We start from the raw sequence: 16477 nt of genomic DNA on the forward strand, positions 1-16477 counted from the left end.
ATTCAACCATAAAGTTATTAGATGATCTCCATTGAGCACAACTGATTTGATTTGGAATGTGTTTGGGCAAGGTAAACAGTGTGTGTTTGTGTGTGGTTGTGTCTCTATGTGCATGCCGGGGGGAACGATGTGTGCGCGTGTCTAGTGTAGTGTAACTGGCGAGTGTGTGTGTGTATCTATTGCTGTGTAACTTGTGTGTCTTATGTCGTGTAACAGGTGTGTGTGTGTGTGTCCTCTCAGATGACCTGTCGGAGCAGAGTTCCGGCCGTGACACGCCCGCCAGCGGCTCGTCGCGCCAGGAGACTGAGGAGGGCAAGAAAGACAAGAAGAAGAAGGACAAGGGAAAGAAGAAAGACAAGACCAAAGGAAAGGAGAAGGAGAGGGGGAAGAAGAGGGCCGAGGAGGGGGAGGAGCCGGACAAGAAGACCAAGAAGAAAGGCTTCGGACTACTGAGGTAAGGCCTACTGGTGTGTGTGCGTGTGTGTCTACAGTTGCCCTCTGCAGTGTGAGGGTGTGTGTGGACAGGCCTGTGGCCTGCTAATGAGATGTGTGATTGGGGGCTGAACTGAGGGCATGCCAATGCCAGAGGCGTCGCTACGGGTACGGGCATCTGTCCAGGGCTCGCCTGCCCAGCCGAGAGTGGCGTGGCGGACGCCAGTGTGGAGGAGAGAGAGACAGACAGAGAGAGAGAGAGAGAGAGAGACGGGCAAAGAGAGAGACAGGTTCAGATTAAGAACCGGTGGAGGAAAGAGAGAGAGAGGCTGGAGGAGAAGACATTGGGTAGAAGAGAGAGAGAGAGAGAGAGAGAGAGAGAGAGAGAGAGAGAGAGAGAGAGAATGGGTAGAGGAGAGAGAGAACGGGAGGAGGAGAGAGGGAGGTGTTAAACAGAGTGGGCTACAGCGGGCATCCATATGGCGCCCCCTCTCCATGTCACTGCTGTGCCAGCCTGCCCCCACGGCGATACTGGAGGGGGGTTGATTGACTGAGTGTGTGAGTGTGAGTTGGTGTGTGTGTGCGTTAATATGAGCGTGGGGTCCCCTGGATGTGAAAACCTGTGAGCCAATTACAGTTTTAATGGTGCTAATGTGGCTGGCACTGGGCTGGGCACTGGTCAGAACGGGCACCGGGCACTAGAGCAGCAGGAGGGCAGAGATGGAGAGAGATAGGGAGGGAAGAGAGGGAAGAGAGGGAAGAGAGAGGAGAGAGGGAAGAGAGAGGATAAGGGAAACCAGAGAGTTTGAGGTGTTGGGCCTGTCTTCTGCCTGAGCTCCATAGTCTGGACTCAAGGTCACGGTGTTTAGTCTGACTGTCTCCTGTCCCGGCTGGGCCGGGCTAATCCTGCTCCACTCTACTGATGGACTGCCTTCTCTCTTAACCTCTCACTCAGCCTCTCCCTTAACCTCCTCCCTCAGCCTTTCTCCCAGCCTCCTCCCTCAACCTCTCTCCCAGCCTTCTCCCTCAACCTCTCTCCCAGCCTCTCCCTCAGCCTTTCTCCCAGCCTCCTCCCTCAACCTCTCTCCCTCAACCTCTCTCCCAGCCTCTCCCTCAACCTCTCTCCCAGCCTCTCCCTCAACCTCTCTCCCAGCCTCTTCCCTCAACCTCTCTCCCAGCCTCTTCCCTTAACCTTTCTCCCAGCCTCTCCCTCAACCTCTCTCCCAGCCTCTCCCTTCAGCGTCCTCTCCCATCCTCCTCCATTTTCCTCCTCCCTCAACCTTTCCCTCGGTTCTTCCTCCCTGTGTGTCTGTTTGTCTGTCTGTGTGTGTGTGTGTGTGTGTGTGTGTGTGTGTGTGTGTAATGGGCCTAAAATTACTGCGGTGTTCCTGTTCCAGATGTGGCGAGAGCACTTGCTGTTCACGGAGAAGAATACATTAATCTGTCTTATTCAAGTCCCAGGCACGGCCCGTGTGAGTGTGTGTGCGTGCGTGCGTGTTTGTTAGAAGTTGATAGACTTGGTGAAAGAGACGTGACACTATATAACAAAGACAATCAGCAACCAGCTAGTGCGTTCAGTTTCTCTTAATAGATCAAGAGATATATCAACATTCTCCTTACACACACACACACAAAACCTACCCAGTACTGGACACCAGTGTTTTGTTACTTCAGGGTCTGTTCTGTTGATGTGCAGCAACTGTAGTGTCCCTGTGCTGTGATTGGTGAAGGATCTCCAGGGAGGCATGTCAGAGCCCCAGGTGGTGGAACAGGACAATTAGAATGTTCTATGCCTACCTAACAGATGGAACCTAGTTAGTCCCTGGCAATCCTACACACACACACACAGACGCATACCTAATATAAAACGAAAAGGTGTGATCTTGATGTAGAACAAGATGTTAATCAAAGGTGTTATTCTGAAAATGTCCCTGTAGAAAGTATGAATGGGAAGTTGTTTCTGGGTAAAAGTCAAAACTAGTCCCTGAGTCGTTCCCTTGGCTGCAGAGTCGTTACCTTAATGAAATACTCTGAGGTTATTACTGTGATAGCTATCTATGGGAACGCTCAGATGCAATTTCATCTGTGAAACAGCGAGGCCCAAATCTCCAAAACAGAGAAAACTCTGTGAACCCAAGAGGACGCAAAACACTTCCAGACTTCCAGCAACTCGCTGCTTTTATCTGGACTATTATCTGTCAGCATTACATGTGACTTAAAAGTGAAATATTACATAATGACCTTCATTTAAGATGATTATATTTAATTGGGGCACTTCAACGAGTCCCCTCTTTCTTCCTCTGCCACAAGAGCCGGTATGAACGTATGTCTCCGGTCACTCCATTGGGGGAGGGGCTTATGTCCCCTGACGACAAGCTCCGCCCCCGTAACCTCCGAGGGCGGGCTTGTTGGCGCAGCGGAGTGTGGCTTTTCAGAAGGACTCTCATGTCGAAATCACACACAGGTTTTTTCCCCCATTCTGTGTCGGCTGCAGAGCCCAGCTGAGTAGGCTGAGTGGATAATGAAATGATGGATAGATGGATAAAATGGTGGATGGATGGATCCCCATTAGGTTCCTCGACTCTCAGGTCTCCTGCTGCAACAGTTCCCAGCCCTCTGGGGATCTGTAACCTTCAGCCAAGGGAACCCAAAACACCACTCCCCGTCCAACACTGAGGAATGGGGTTTCAACGAGCCCAGACCCTGGACCTCAGGGCTGCTGTGATGGCACCTAACTTCCCAGTTAGTCCAGGATCAGTGGAGGCTCTCAGGACAGCCCAGGCGCACTGTACAGCAGCGATGGATCGTTAGCTAAGGATCATGCTAGTTAACTGGCACTCTTCTCTCACTGCGGCCTTTCTTTCCTTCTGTGCCATCGGAGGGAGCGGAGTGTGTGTGCTCGTGTCACTGTGTGTGTGTGTGTGTGTGTTTCAGAAGGAACAGCGTGAGGCTGTTTAACAGATGACAGATGGGTAATTCTCTTCTCTCTGCCAATTAAACCCTGTTGTCTCAGAAGCCCGGGGAGGCTACAGTGAAGTGACACACTCGTTAGGACCGAGTCTTCCTCCAGACCAAGAGGACATCTCTGGTCCCACGGTGGCATGACTTCACAAGGCTCAGACAGGACTATCATAAGCTTCCAAACCACCTCCACAATATCTGTTTGTGTGGGAGTGTGTGTGTGTGTGTTGTGTTTGGGTGTGTGTGTGTGTGTGTTGTGTTTGGGTGTGTGTGTGTGTGTTGTGTTTGGGTGTGTGTGTGTGACAGGCTGTGGAGGAGGTTCTAAGAGTCTTGTCCACAGTGTGTCTGCTAATAGACTCTAAATGGAGCTAGGAGGACACACTGCAGATGGTCCTCTTTAAATATTCCCTTTCAGAGCCCAGAGAGAGAGGGAGGGAGAGAGAGAGAGAGAGACAGGGGGGGAGAGAGAGAGAGAGAGACAGGGGGAGAGAGAGAGGGAAGGAGAAAGAAAGAGACAGAGAGAGAGAGTCAGAAACAATCGCTTCGACTCTGGGGAGCTAGACTGTCTGTTAGCGATCCCTCCTTCTGTCTCCTTTCATCTCTCTCTCTCTTTCCTTCTCCTCCTCCTTCTCGTCCTTCCTACTGCTGTTGCTTGCTGATTGACAGGACCCTGCTGAACCCATCACTGCCCTACTGACTCAGTCAACAGCAGCACTGTGGCAACACACACACACCTCACTGGGCTGTCGGTGTTGTTTGAAACGGTCGGGGCTGCAGTGTGTTGGTAGAGATGGGGTAGTGTAGTGCAGGGTGCATTCTGGGAGTCCATATGTGGTGAAAGATTAAATGAGGTTCATTACACCCCTTGCTCTTTTTCTCTCCCTCTCTCCGTCTCTCGCTCTCTTTCTTTTCATCCGAATCACCTGAGCTGTGCTCTGATAGCACTTCAATCACCCTGCTCTGATCCAGACAGAACCATCCTGATTAAGATAATGTTCTGAACATCAGAACCTGGAGGTGAACACTTGATTGTGCTGGTGAGGCTGAGAGTGAGACCATGAGAGAGAGTGCGAGTGCGAGAGAATGCGTCATATCTTCAGCCTCACTCCGAATGATCAGTCTGCCTTTTTCTCATCACTACAGTACCTCATCACCATCACACACACACACATCTCTCATCCACGCATACAAACACACACACTCCCTGATTAGATAACAGCTCAAATTAGACATTTACATTTTAGCCATTTAGCAGACGCTCTTATCCAGAGCGACTTACAGTAAGTACAGAGACATTCCCCCCGAAGCAAGTAGGGTGAAGTGCCTTGCCCAAGGACACAACGTCATTTGACACGGCCGGGAATCGAACCGGCAACCTTCAGATTACCAGCCCGATACCCTAACCGCTCAGCCACCTGACGCTCAGCCACGTGACGTGGCTGGGGACCTCCTGAGGCTGGGGACCTCACCGCCTCCGAGGGTTGGTGGGTTGTAAGCTAGGTCTAGCTAGCTTACAACCCACCAACTCCTGAAGTTGAACTTCTTCCTCTCTTGAGTGAGAAGTTCCGGAGTCTTCCAGAGTCTCTTTGCGTCCCTCGCTCACAGATGGGCGGCCAACTGTTAAAAAAGGAAGAAATTCAAAACGATGGGGACTCTTGAGTAGCTTTGATCTCCGCTCTGCTTGGCTGGGGCCCTGGGAAGCTCCATCGCCCAGTATTAGTTCAGAGTCATTTCTCTGCAGCCACATGGGGATGAAAGCTCTCTGGTTCTGGGTCGGCTGACCCGCATGTTCTGAGGGTGAGGTTCCACTGCAGGGTGAGGGGGTCCCGACCCGGTCCACACAGAATCAAAAACCCCATGACAGTTGGGCGTTCTAACGCTATGGGATGAACAGCACACACACACACGCAATGCTCACATACACGTGCACACATACACATACAAACACGTTGACACACAGTGTCTGACCCTGCACTTCCAGGAATGTGCACGCCGGGCCAGAGACTTGGCCTTCGTAGAGCAGCAGAGCAATGATCCAGAACCAGCAGGCGAGGGAGCACAGATAATGAGGATGGTGATGGTCGCCGCGGTGACCTCCCCGGCCCTGCACTAATGATGCTGTCTGTCTGACATCCTGAGGTGTGAGACTCTGTCCTCTCCCCGTGTCCGTCTGGTCTGGTCTGGTCTGGCCTGGTCTGGTCTAATTGGCAACATGGCCAATGTTTAACAATAAGAGACGGTGTCTAGACTAAAGGGCTATTGATAGTATTGATGCTATTAGCCCTTCTGACTGTCTTGTCTGTTCCCTCCAGAGACAGACAACCATTCAATCAGCTAGCCAGGAAGTCCACTACAGTATGATCAGACACTCAGACATTGTTTATAGATGTTTGTTTGATCTTCCTAAAACGACATCCTTGTGCATTAGGCCACATATAGTATGCATCTTAAAAAACAATGCAATCATATCTCCTTAATGGGGGTCCTTGTTAAAGTGACTGTGAGCTTGATGCAAGTTAACGTGACCCGTCAATCATCTGTCAGTGTGTCGACGCGTTCCAGTTGGCGGGAGCCTCATGCATATTGATGAGCCGATCAAACCGGATTGGTCACGGCTCTCTCTCTCTCTCCCTTACCCTCTCCCTCCCTCTCTGTCTCTCCATCTGTGCGTCAGGGCTCCAAGTCGGGCCGGCTCCTGTCGTGCCTCCTGCTCGCTCCACCCAGACAGCACTAGACGAGTGAGGACGCAGAGAGCTGGCCTTTAGCTGGAGCCACATGGTCGCCGAGCTCTGAATGTGAGAGGCTGGGCAGCACAGTATGTCTGTGGCAGACATCACCAGAGTGGTGGCAAGGCCTTCTGGGATATCTGTCTGTCCAGACCCCTGTCCGTCTGCCCCGCCAGCCCCTCCCTTCAGACCCTAACCAGAATGTCCATCCCCCGCCCTCCAGACCCAGAACCAGGCCGCCCAGAAGGCCTGTGTCCCCGTCCCGAACCAAATGCTCAGCTCAAGAGACCACCGCCATCCGTTTGGCTGTTCTCAAGCCGTCACCCCCTCTGTTCTGTTCCTCTTCTCTCTCCCACACACACACACACACACGCGCTAGAACACACACACCGAGGTACACGCACCTCGCACGCACAGCCAGAACAGAAGGACATTCTCTCTCTCTCTCTTTCGCTCTCTGCCATTCTCTAGTCGTTCTCTCTATCTCTTTTTTTCCTTCTCTCTCTCTCTCGCTCGTGTCCTTTTTTTTCCGGGCACACGCACGCGCACACATTCACATGCCAGAACAGACGGACATCCCTGACTCTGCCAGCCTCTCAACTTTAACATCCCCCCCCCCCCCCGCTGATGTCCTCCATCTCCGTCTCGGTACATAATTAGCAGGTTTGTCGTCGGCATCGATCTGCCATTACTCCCTTGCTGGCGACGGTGTGCGAGGACTCGCTAATGTATTCCTGACGCCCGCCCTGTTCTCGCCGCCGCCGAGGTGTGGCGTGGCGCGGGGGCGGCCTGTGACAGCGCCGGCCGGCCGGGCGCAGATGTAACAGTGTTAGCTAACAGCCTTGCTGCTGTCACCACCTTGTCTGACTGAGCAGAGAGGAACACAACATAGGCCTTGAACTATGGGGCAAACAGCCTGTTTTCCTCTCACCTGTCTGTCTGTCTGTCTGTGTGTGGGTGGGCGGGTGTGCACCTGTGTGCGAGTTTGTGTGCATGTGTTTTGTGCATGTGTGTGGGTGTACACCTGTGTGTGTGTGTGTGTTTGTATGTGTGTGTGGGTCTACACCTGTGTGTGTGTGTGTGTGTGTGTGTGTGTGTGTGCGTGGATCTACACCTGTGTGTGTGTGTACTGTAGGCCCCCTGTCCTTCATATTCCCCTTTCAGTTCCCTCCCACTGGCCAAATGCAGTACATCTGTTTGTGAAGTGCTCCATTGTGTGGTCTGGGAGGGCCCCCTCATGCTGGGGGCTATTAGGAGCCCCTCCGGTTCTGTTGGAGTTGTTGTCGGGCTGGGGGCTGCTAGATGAAAGGGTCAGTTATGTCTCCTGCTGTAGAAAATGCACCTCGGACGCAATTATGGCCTGAATGACCGTCATCTACTAGAGAGCTATTGATTGGCTTCCCCTGCCATTATTTCTGAGGCCGCTGAAAGGGAGAGTGTGTGTGTGTGCGTTTCACATGTGTGTGCATCTTTGTGTTTGTGTGTGTCTGTGTATCTATATGTGAGGGAGAGACGGCGAGAGAGAAAGGTTAAGCACCTCTTAGAGAACAGAGGAGGAGACTGTGTGTGGAGTGGCAGAGTGTTAACCTTCAGATCTATACTGCTCTAATGCCCTGCTCCACAGCCGGCATCCTGGGATCAATCTGTTGCTCGTCTTGCTTCCTCCCAGTCCTGCTGGTTTCTCCTGGCCCTTTGATGTCTCTCCGGGTCTTTAGTAATCTCTCCTGGTCTTAAATGATCTCTCCTGGTCTTTTGGTGGTCTTCCATGGTCTTTGTTGGTCTCTCTCCTGGCCGTCCCCAGTCTTGAATGATCTCCCCCTGTCTCTGGTGGGTCTCTCCTGGTCCTTCTGGGTCTAGCTGAGCTGGGGCTCAACATGAAGGCTGGTAAGCCATTGATTGGTCAATGGGAGTCCGGAAGCAGCCCTGGCCAGAATCTCTCTGTGTGAGTGATCAGTGTGTTCTCCTTTGAGGCCAGAGGGAGGGACCGGTGTGTGTTCTGGCTGGAGGACAGGACCCAGGCCTCTTCCAGGAAGGGTTCTGACCTGTCATGACTGACAAGACCAGGAAATGGAGATCAATAACGTTGTTTCATCTGCCAGAGACAAAGTGAGGGCGAGAATAGGTTGACTCAGTCAGTTCTGGACCTCGCTACCTCATAGCTCAGGAGGGAGATCTTTACTGGATGAGATCTTCGCTGGATGGGAATGTTTCTGGTAGAGACCGAGACAGAGAGAGACACAGAGAGAGAGAGAGAGAGAGACACAGAGAGAGAGAGACACAGAGAGAGAGACAGACAGACAGAGTGAGAGAGAGAAAGAGATCGGAACAGAGAAAGATAGAGAGAGGGTTAACATCTGTGGTGTTAACATCTGTTCTACCTCGACTATGACAGAGCCGCATCTCATTGTGTAATAATTAGAGAGTCTGCTGGAGGGGGCGGGACCTGCCAGACGCCAGTCAAGCGCAGAGAAAGGACGTCTTTGTGGTGTCACCCACTGATGTCACACATGTCAATCACACAGCCACCGTCGCCCCAATCAGATCCGGCGGAGGCGTGGCCAGGGAAGGCGGAGGGAGGAGGACAGAAGCGAAAAGAACGACAGCGCAAGTGACGTCCGCACTGGTTTCTCGGGGCGTTCCTGCGTTCCTCTTGTCCACCTGCTCCTCCTATGACTGAAGGGCCTTCAAGTAATCACTCGTTCTTTTGCACGCACGTTGCATGCTAATTGGTTGATTATTCCCCCAAGCGGGTTTTCCCGTGGCCGAACGCTAATCAGGTTGTGCATCCGCTCGCTAACGGTGCTCGGCTCGTGGCCCTGGATGTGTGAAGGTTAAACTGGGGTGGTTAGTGAAGACACGGGTGATGGATCTTCACCCCCGAGACTCCGCACCCATGTCCTCTGATTGGTCCATTCGCTTTCCAGAACTGGCACCCATTCGGTTGCCATGACAATGCCGTCTCATTATTTCTCCGGCCGGCGGGAGAGGTCAAAGGTGGCATTGTGACATCATCGCCCCGCTGCCATCTCCCTGCCTGATTAGAACGGACGCTCGCTTCCTTCCTTTCACATGGCTTCTTGTATCCCTACATCTCTCCTCCTCCTCCTCCTCGTGCCCTGCGTCGCCCGAGCCTGGAACGTTCTTCCTCCTTCCTCCTGGCTCCTCCCTCTCTTCTCTCTGTGAGGGCGAGTTTGTCCGTGTCTCCCTGGTGTGCAAATTCTTTCTTTTCTCTCTTTCTTTGCAATTCTCCTCCTCTCTCCTTCTGTCCATGCCTATGGCTGTGTGATGTGTGTGTGTGTGTGTGTGTGTGGTGTCTGTGTGTGTCCAGACTCCCAGGACAGACAGTAATGAATATAGAGGGTCTGCTGGGAGAGATAATGAAACCAGCCAGGCTTCTCTCTGGTCTGCAGGTGTCCTCCGCAACTACTTTCCTCTCTGTCTCCCTCTCTTTATCTAACTATCTCTCTCTCTATCTCTCTATCTCACCCTTTCCCTCTGTCACTCTATCTCTGTCTCTCTCACTGTTTCTCTCCCTGTCTTTCTTTCTGCCTGTCTTTCTCTCACACTTTGTCTCTATCTCGCTCTCTCTCGCTCTCTCTCTGCCTATCTCTGTCTTTATTTCTCTCTGTCTTCCTTGCTCACTCTCTCTACACCCCCTTTCTGTCGAGTTAAGAACTGCTTCTGTGTGTGTGTGTGTGTGTGCGCGCGCACGCGTGTGTGTGTACTGTAGGGCATCCCCTGCATCAGCAGGGATCTGTGTAGCCTCAGCCAGCCTGTTGACCCTCTTATATCTCAGACTGGGGATCTACTCTGGGCTGTGTGTGCACTGGAGGCTGGAGACTTAACCCTTTCACTTCAGCTGTTTACACACACGCACACACACAGACACACACACACAGACACACACAGTGGTTCAAGGCATAAGCCTGCTACTACAGCTGTTTGCAGGGGGATCTACAGGCCAGTATTAGACGGAGAGATGTCCTGATTTGTCACACCGAGGAGAGACACGCTCACGGAAATACACACACTAACAGCAGGAGGTTGGAAAACTGATTAAATTAGTAGAAACCCCTCTCTCACCTCAGTGTGGATTGGCCCTCGGGCTAGTCCACTGGGGGGAGGGGGGGGGGGGGTGGGGTTGAGGAATGAGGGGAAGAGATGTAAAACAAAAAAAAGAGGGAGGGGCTGAGAAAAGGGTGAGGGAGAGGGGAACAGAAGGGAAGGGAAGAGAGAGAGGATGAGAGAGGGAAACACAGCAGCATCGCTGGTACACTGCAGGTAGCTCTAATTAGGAAATAAGAGAGGAGTTCTGCCCCTGACACGCACACACACACACATACACACACACACACACACACACACACGCACTCATACACTCCCTGTGTTGGCAAGAAAGAAGGCCTCCCCAACCCTATTAAGCATTTCAAACAGGCCTCTGTCCCCAGACAGCACCACAGAAGATAGAAGATTGTTGTTGCTCTTTGCCTCTCACAACAACCACAGAATGTTGCTTTTAATAATGCAGCCTTTTATGAGCCCCATGCTGATGCAGGAGTGGCTGTGAAACATGAAATAAATATGAATCATGTAAAGGTCAAGGTTCAGATGTTGGGTCTTTATATGTTTAGTAGGTTTAAACGCCTCTAATGGTCAGATCCTCATCAATTAAGAGGGGGCCAGGGGGGTGTATAGTAGCCTATGTTATATATCATATATAGTGTGTAGACAGCAGTATGTACAGTTGTGTGTGTGTATAGTAGTATTTACAGTAGTATATACAGTAGTATCTACAGTATAGGCAGCAGCAGTGTACATTAGTATATACAGTAGTATGTACAGTAGTATATACAGTAGTATGTACAGTATATATAGTGTAGTTTATCCAGTAGGATGTGCAGTAGTGTACAGTGGGATGTGCAGTAGTGTACAGTAGGATGTGCAGTAGTGTACAGTGGGATGTGCAGTAGTATACAGTAGGATGTGCAGTAGTGTACAGTGGGATGTGCAGTAGTGTACAGTGGGATGTGCAGTAGTGTACAGTGGGATGTGCAGTAGTATACAGTAGGATGTGCAGTAGTGTACAGTGGGATGTGCAGTAGTGTACAGTGGGATGTGCAGTAGTGTACAGTAGGATGTGCAGTAGTGTACAGTGGGATGTGCAGTAGTGTACAGTAGGATGTGCAGTAGTGTACAGTGGGATGTGCAGTAGTGTACAGTGGGATGTGCAGTAGTGTACAGTGGGATGTGCAGTAGTGTACAGTAGGATGTGCAGTAGTGAACAGTGGGATGTGCAGTAGTGTACAGTGGGATGTGCAGTAGTATACAGTAGGATGTGCAGTAGTGTACAGTGGGATGTGCAGTAGTGTACAGTGGGATGTGCAGTAGTATACAGTGGGATGTGCAGTAGTGTACAGTGGGATGTGCAGTAGTATACAGTGGGATGTGCAGTAGTGTACAGTGGGATGTGCAGTAGTGTACAGTGGGATGTGCAGTAGTATACAGTGGGATGTGCAGTAGTGTACAGTGTAGGCAGCAGCAGTGTGCAGGTAGTCTCGGTGGGACCTGACCCTCCTGGCCACGGTGGAGCCGGACTAATGACAGGGCTGAGAAGCTCTGCTGGGCGAGCATGCAGCCAGGCCAGGATTAAATAGCAGCCCGCTAACCACATAAATATAGCAATTAAGTTACATAGGGAGAGAGAGGGAGAGGGAGGAGAGGGAGGGAGAGAGAGAGAGAGAGAGAGGGAGACAGATATTCAGGGGGAATATTCAGTATTCGGTACTCTCTTCAGTTTATTGACAGTGAGTCTTCTTCAGCGGGCGTCTATAGGGGGTTCTCGAACCCGGCTCTCCGTCAGAGGGGACGTGTGGAGGCCTGCACTGTGTGACCGGACCGTGTGTGACTGGACCGTGTGTGACCGGACCGTGTGTGACTGGACCGTGTGTGACCGGACCGTGTGTGACTGGACCGTGTGTGACTGGACCGTGTGTGACTGGACCGCGTGTGACCGGACCGGGTGTGACACAGCGGCATACTGCGTGTTCCGGCTTGAGGCCCACGTCCGTCAGGGTGATGAACAGTGTCCCGGTGACTGCAGTGTGAGATGATGAGGCGTTGATGGCAGAGAGGTGTCGATAGACACATGACTCAGATCTGCTTGCGCACGCTCACATACATACAGACACACACTTCCATGCTCTCTCTCTCGCACACACACACACACACACACAGGCCTTTGTCAGGTGTAGAACTGTGTGATTGAGGGGCCCCACCTGTGAGGATGGACCAGACATCAGACTCATGATGTCAGGCTGCCGTCTGGAGAGATCTGGGGGGGGGGGGGGGGCGGCAAGGGAGAGCAGATGAAGAGAGGAACTATGGGAAGCTCCCACTGACAGTCACAGTGGGAAACCAAGGATCTGTTCCTGTGACGCAGGCACACACACACACACACGCACACACACCCATGTACAACTCTCTCAGGTGAGTGTGTGTGCAGTTCTCCGATACAGTATGAGTGAAACATGCTGTGAGGAAAACACTAGAAGACAAACACGCGCAGCAGTGCGGCAGCATGAGATCACCTAGCGCATGCACACGCACACACACAGGTGCATGCCCCAAAATGGTTTGAATGTGTTCATCCCACACAATGTAAAAGTCAGTGTCTTGATTGACAGGAAGAAAACAGCAATAATTGTGGTGACAAGCATCGGCACTAGAAGTGATGGGTTTATCTTGGTACAACAACAAGTCCATCAGATGTGATGTTCCCCCGTGAGGGCTGAGCAGCAGAGTGCTGGGAAGTGGACTGGGAAGTGAACTGGGAAGTGGACTGGGAAGTGAACTGGGAAGTGAACTGGGAAGTGGACTGGGAAGTGGACTGGGAAGTGGACTGGGAAGTGGACTGGGAAGTGGACTGGGAAGTGGACTGCTACTGCTTAGTGTCTGTAGTCTGCTCAGCCAGACTGACTTCACACTGTCTGCTGTGCTCGGAGATGGGGGAGTGGTAGATGAAGACTGTGTGAATGTAAGATCCATTTTAAGCAGAATCGTTCTGATCAGATCATGTGTGTGTGTGTGTGTGTGTGTGTGTGTGTGTGTGTGTGTGTGTGTGTGTGTGTGTGTGTGTGGTGATATTACGACTTATCACTGGTGTGTTTGGCTGAGGGACATGACTTGTGTTTCATCTGACAGTGTTACAGTGAGTTCAACAACTTCTGCTCTGCCGGACTCCATCTGTGCACACACACACACGCACACGCACACACACACACACTTGAGATGTGAGAACAGAATGGAGTGTATGACTCGGCCTGCGAAGCGGAGATGATTCATGTTAACACAACATTGGTCTCGACACTCATCATACACACTATCACTGCCACACACACACACTCACACTCACACACACTCCCCTGCCACTGAATGACAGTGTGGACTGGTGATAATTACATTGACATTTAGTGTCATTTTGATGATGATGTTCCTGAATCTTCAGCCCTAGTCAGCTAGTCATCTCTCTTTTCTCTCTTTCTCTCGACTTCTCTCTCTCGCTCTCCTTCCCTCTCATATCTCTGTGTGTCCCCCCAGGTTTGGTAAGAAGAAGGCGGAGGTGAAGGCGGAGGTGAAGGCTGGGCTGCAGAGACAGCGTTCTGAGGTGCTGAGCGAGGAGGAGCTGGAGAGGATGAAGGAGGAGAGAGAGAGGTGGGTGATCAGCCAGCTGGCCTCTCCCCTTGCCCTGACGACCCCGGCTCTCTCTGTCAGAACACCAACACTGTGTGTGTGTGTGTGTCTGTGTGTGTGTGTGTCAGGATCGAGGCCAAGCACTCGGAGCTGCGAGACCGTCAGGCCCGGGGCCGCGGCCCTCCTCCCGACGTGGAGGACGATGACGGCGACCCTAACTACGCACGCATCAACAACTTCCGGGACCGCCAGTCTCCTCCCCGCTCGCCCTACCCCGCCCGCACTCCCTCCCCCCAGTGCCCCCCCGCCAGCGCCCACGCCCTGCACCCCGCCCCCGAGGAGGCCCTGGACGGACTGTACGCCAAGGTCAACAAGCAGAGGGCTCCGCCCCACCCTGCCCCGGTCTCCCCTGACAGGTGAGTCTGGCCATTCCCTCCAGAGCCAATCAGATGGGGCAGTTTGAATCTGAACGAATGGACTGGCAGCAAAATGATCCAGAGGCGTGTGTGGCTGCACGTGTTCTCTGTGTGTGTGTGTGTGTGTGTTTTGGTATGTACTTCGTATTTTGTACATCTATATTACCATCTCCTGTGTGGACAGGGGCCCCTCCTATATTACTGTCTCCTGTGTGTACACTGTCCTCTCCTATATTACTGTCTCCTGTGTGTACACTGTCCTCTCCTATATTACTGTCTCCTGTGTGTACACTGTCCTCTCCTATATTACTGTCTCCTGTGTGTACACTGTCCTCTCCTATATTACTGTCTCCTGTGTGTACACTGTCCTCTCCTATATTACTGTTTCCTGTGTGTACACTGTCCTCTCCTATATTACCGTCTCCTGTGTGTACACTGTCCTCTCCTATATTACCGTCTCCTGTGTGTACACTGTCCTCTCCTATATTACTGTCTCCTGTGTGTACACTGTCCTCTCCTATATTACTGTCTCCTGTGTGTACACTGTCCTCTCCTATATTACCGTTTCCTGTGTGTACACTGTCCTCTCCTATATTACCGTCTCCTGTGTGTACACTGTCCTCTCCTATATTACTGTCTCCTGTGTGTACACTGTCCTCTCCTATATTACCGTCTCCTGTGTGTACACTGTCCTCTCCTATATTACCGTCTCCTGTGTGTACACTGTCCTCTCCTATATTACCGTCTCCTGTGTGTACACTGTCCTCTCCTATATTACTGTTTCCAGTGTTTATTCTCTCTCTATATTCCTGTCTGTCTATCCACCAATCTGGCCTCATTTCTCTGCTGCTGCTCTGAGGGAGACAAGACCACCCCAAGGTGGTTATCTCCCCTGCAAACACACACACACAAAGACACACACACACATATGCATTCATAATGGATTTGCCTGTACAGTACACACTTTCACGTTCAACTTCCTGACAGAACCCTGCCGAGGGAAATGTTTTGAGGAGAGAGTCCAAGGGTTCCAGAGTGGCACGGTTTCCAAACCACCCTTGTGACATTGGACAGAGAGGATGAGGAAGAGGAGGATGAGGAAGAGGAGGATGAGGAAGAGGACGACGAGGAAGACTAGCCTGTCATTGTTGCCGTGTCTCCCTCCCTCACACAGTCCCACAGTCCCCACAAAGCTCCATTCTTCCTCGTCCTCCCTCCATCCTCTTATCGCCCGGACGCTAGACCCTCCAGCCCCCTCCCTCCCCTCCCTCCCCCTCCCAAAACGCACCTCTTCTCCTCCGCTCCTCTCTTTCATCTGACTGAAGGGTGGAGGCTGGGGGCGGCCGGATGGGATGGAGGGATGAAAGGAGCGGCAGCTCTTGAGGGGTCCTTGTGGAGGAGAGTGGGTACTTGTGTTGTCCCCCCCACTCCCCCACTCCCAGGTCTGCTCTCTGAAGAGCCCCCCCCCCCTGCCCTTCGTCTACGGCCAAGTGCCGCCCCTCCATGACTGAAGAGGCCGACCCTGCGCGCTTCCACAAGTTACTATAACAACCACGACCTCCAGGGCGCTCTCGTCCAATTAGAAAGTAATCATTGAGTCCCCTGAGAGGCCTGGGAGAGAGGGGCGGGGGGAGAGAGGAGAGGGATGGTGAGAGAGAGGTGGTGGGAGGATAGGGAGGATTGGGGGAGAAGGAGGAGAGAGGGAGGGAGGAGAGGGAGGGGGAGAGAGAGGAGAGGGATGGGGGGAGAGAGAGACTGTACAGTAGAAAAAAAAACATTCAGAGAGGGAAAGGTAGAGCAAGGATGACGAGGTGCCCATTCAACAGAGCTGCTCCCCTCCATGAACACTGCCCTACACAAACTACAAGACTGAACAACACACTCTACCCAGGGCACTCCACATCACGCGGACAAAACACGAGTCCTCCTCTCCCCTGTGTGCCTGCCTGCTCCCCCGCTCTCCCTTTCTCTCTTCTTTTCCCCTCTGCTAGCCTCTCTTCTCCCCTCCCCTCCTCTCCCCTGTTTTCCTAGCTTCTCGTCACCTGTTCCCCGTCCCTCTCCTCCTCCCCTCCTCTTCTCCTCTCGTCTCTCCTCTCTCTCCTTGTGTTCCTTTCTTTCGCAGCACACAGAGCACCTCCTCAGATAGATAATAGAGCTTCTCTCCCATCGAGAGGAGCTGTAGTTTGGACTTCTCTCCTGCTCTCTCGCAATCCAGTGGGCCTGCCATCCAAATAATTATAGAAATCAATAGAT

At 52.2% G+C, this 16477-nt stretch overlaps 1 protein-coding gene across 1 annotated transcript in view; it reads left to right on the forward strand.

Annotated features, from left to right (window-relative positions):
• pard3bb (par-3 family cell polarity regulator beta b) overlaps positions 1-16477 on the forward strand; it is a 59397-nt gene that overhangs the window by 8826 nt on the left and 34094 nt on the right. Inside the window, exons 3-5 of the mRNA XM_062456228.1 lie at positions 241-454; positions 13716-13829; positions 13937-14224. Coding sequence (XP_062312212.1) covers positions 241-454; positions 13716-13829; positions 13937-14224 — 616 coding nt within the window. The remainder of the gene's footprint in view (positions 1-240; positions 455-13715; positions 13830-13936; positions 14225-16477) is intronic.

The sequence above is a fragment of the Osmerus eperlanus genome, chromosome 3, assembly GCF_963692335.1.
Source record: "Osmerus eperlanus chromosome 3, fOsmEpe2.1, whole genome shotgun sequence".
Taxonomy (NCBI): domain Eukaryota; kingdom Metazoa; phylum Chordata; class Actinopteri; order Osmeriformes; family Osmeridae; genus Osmerus; species Osmerus eperlanus.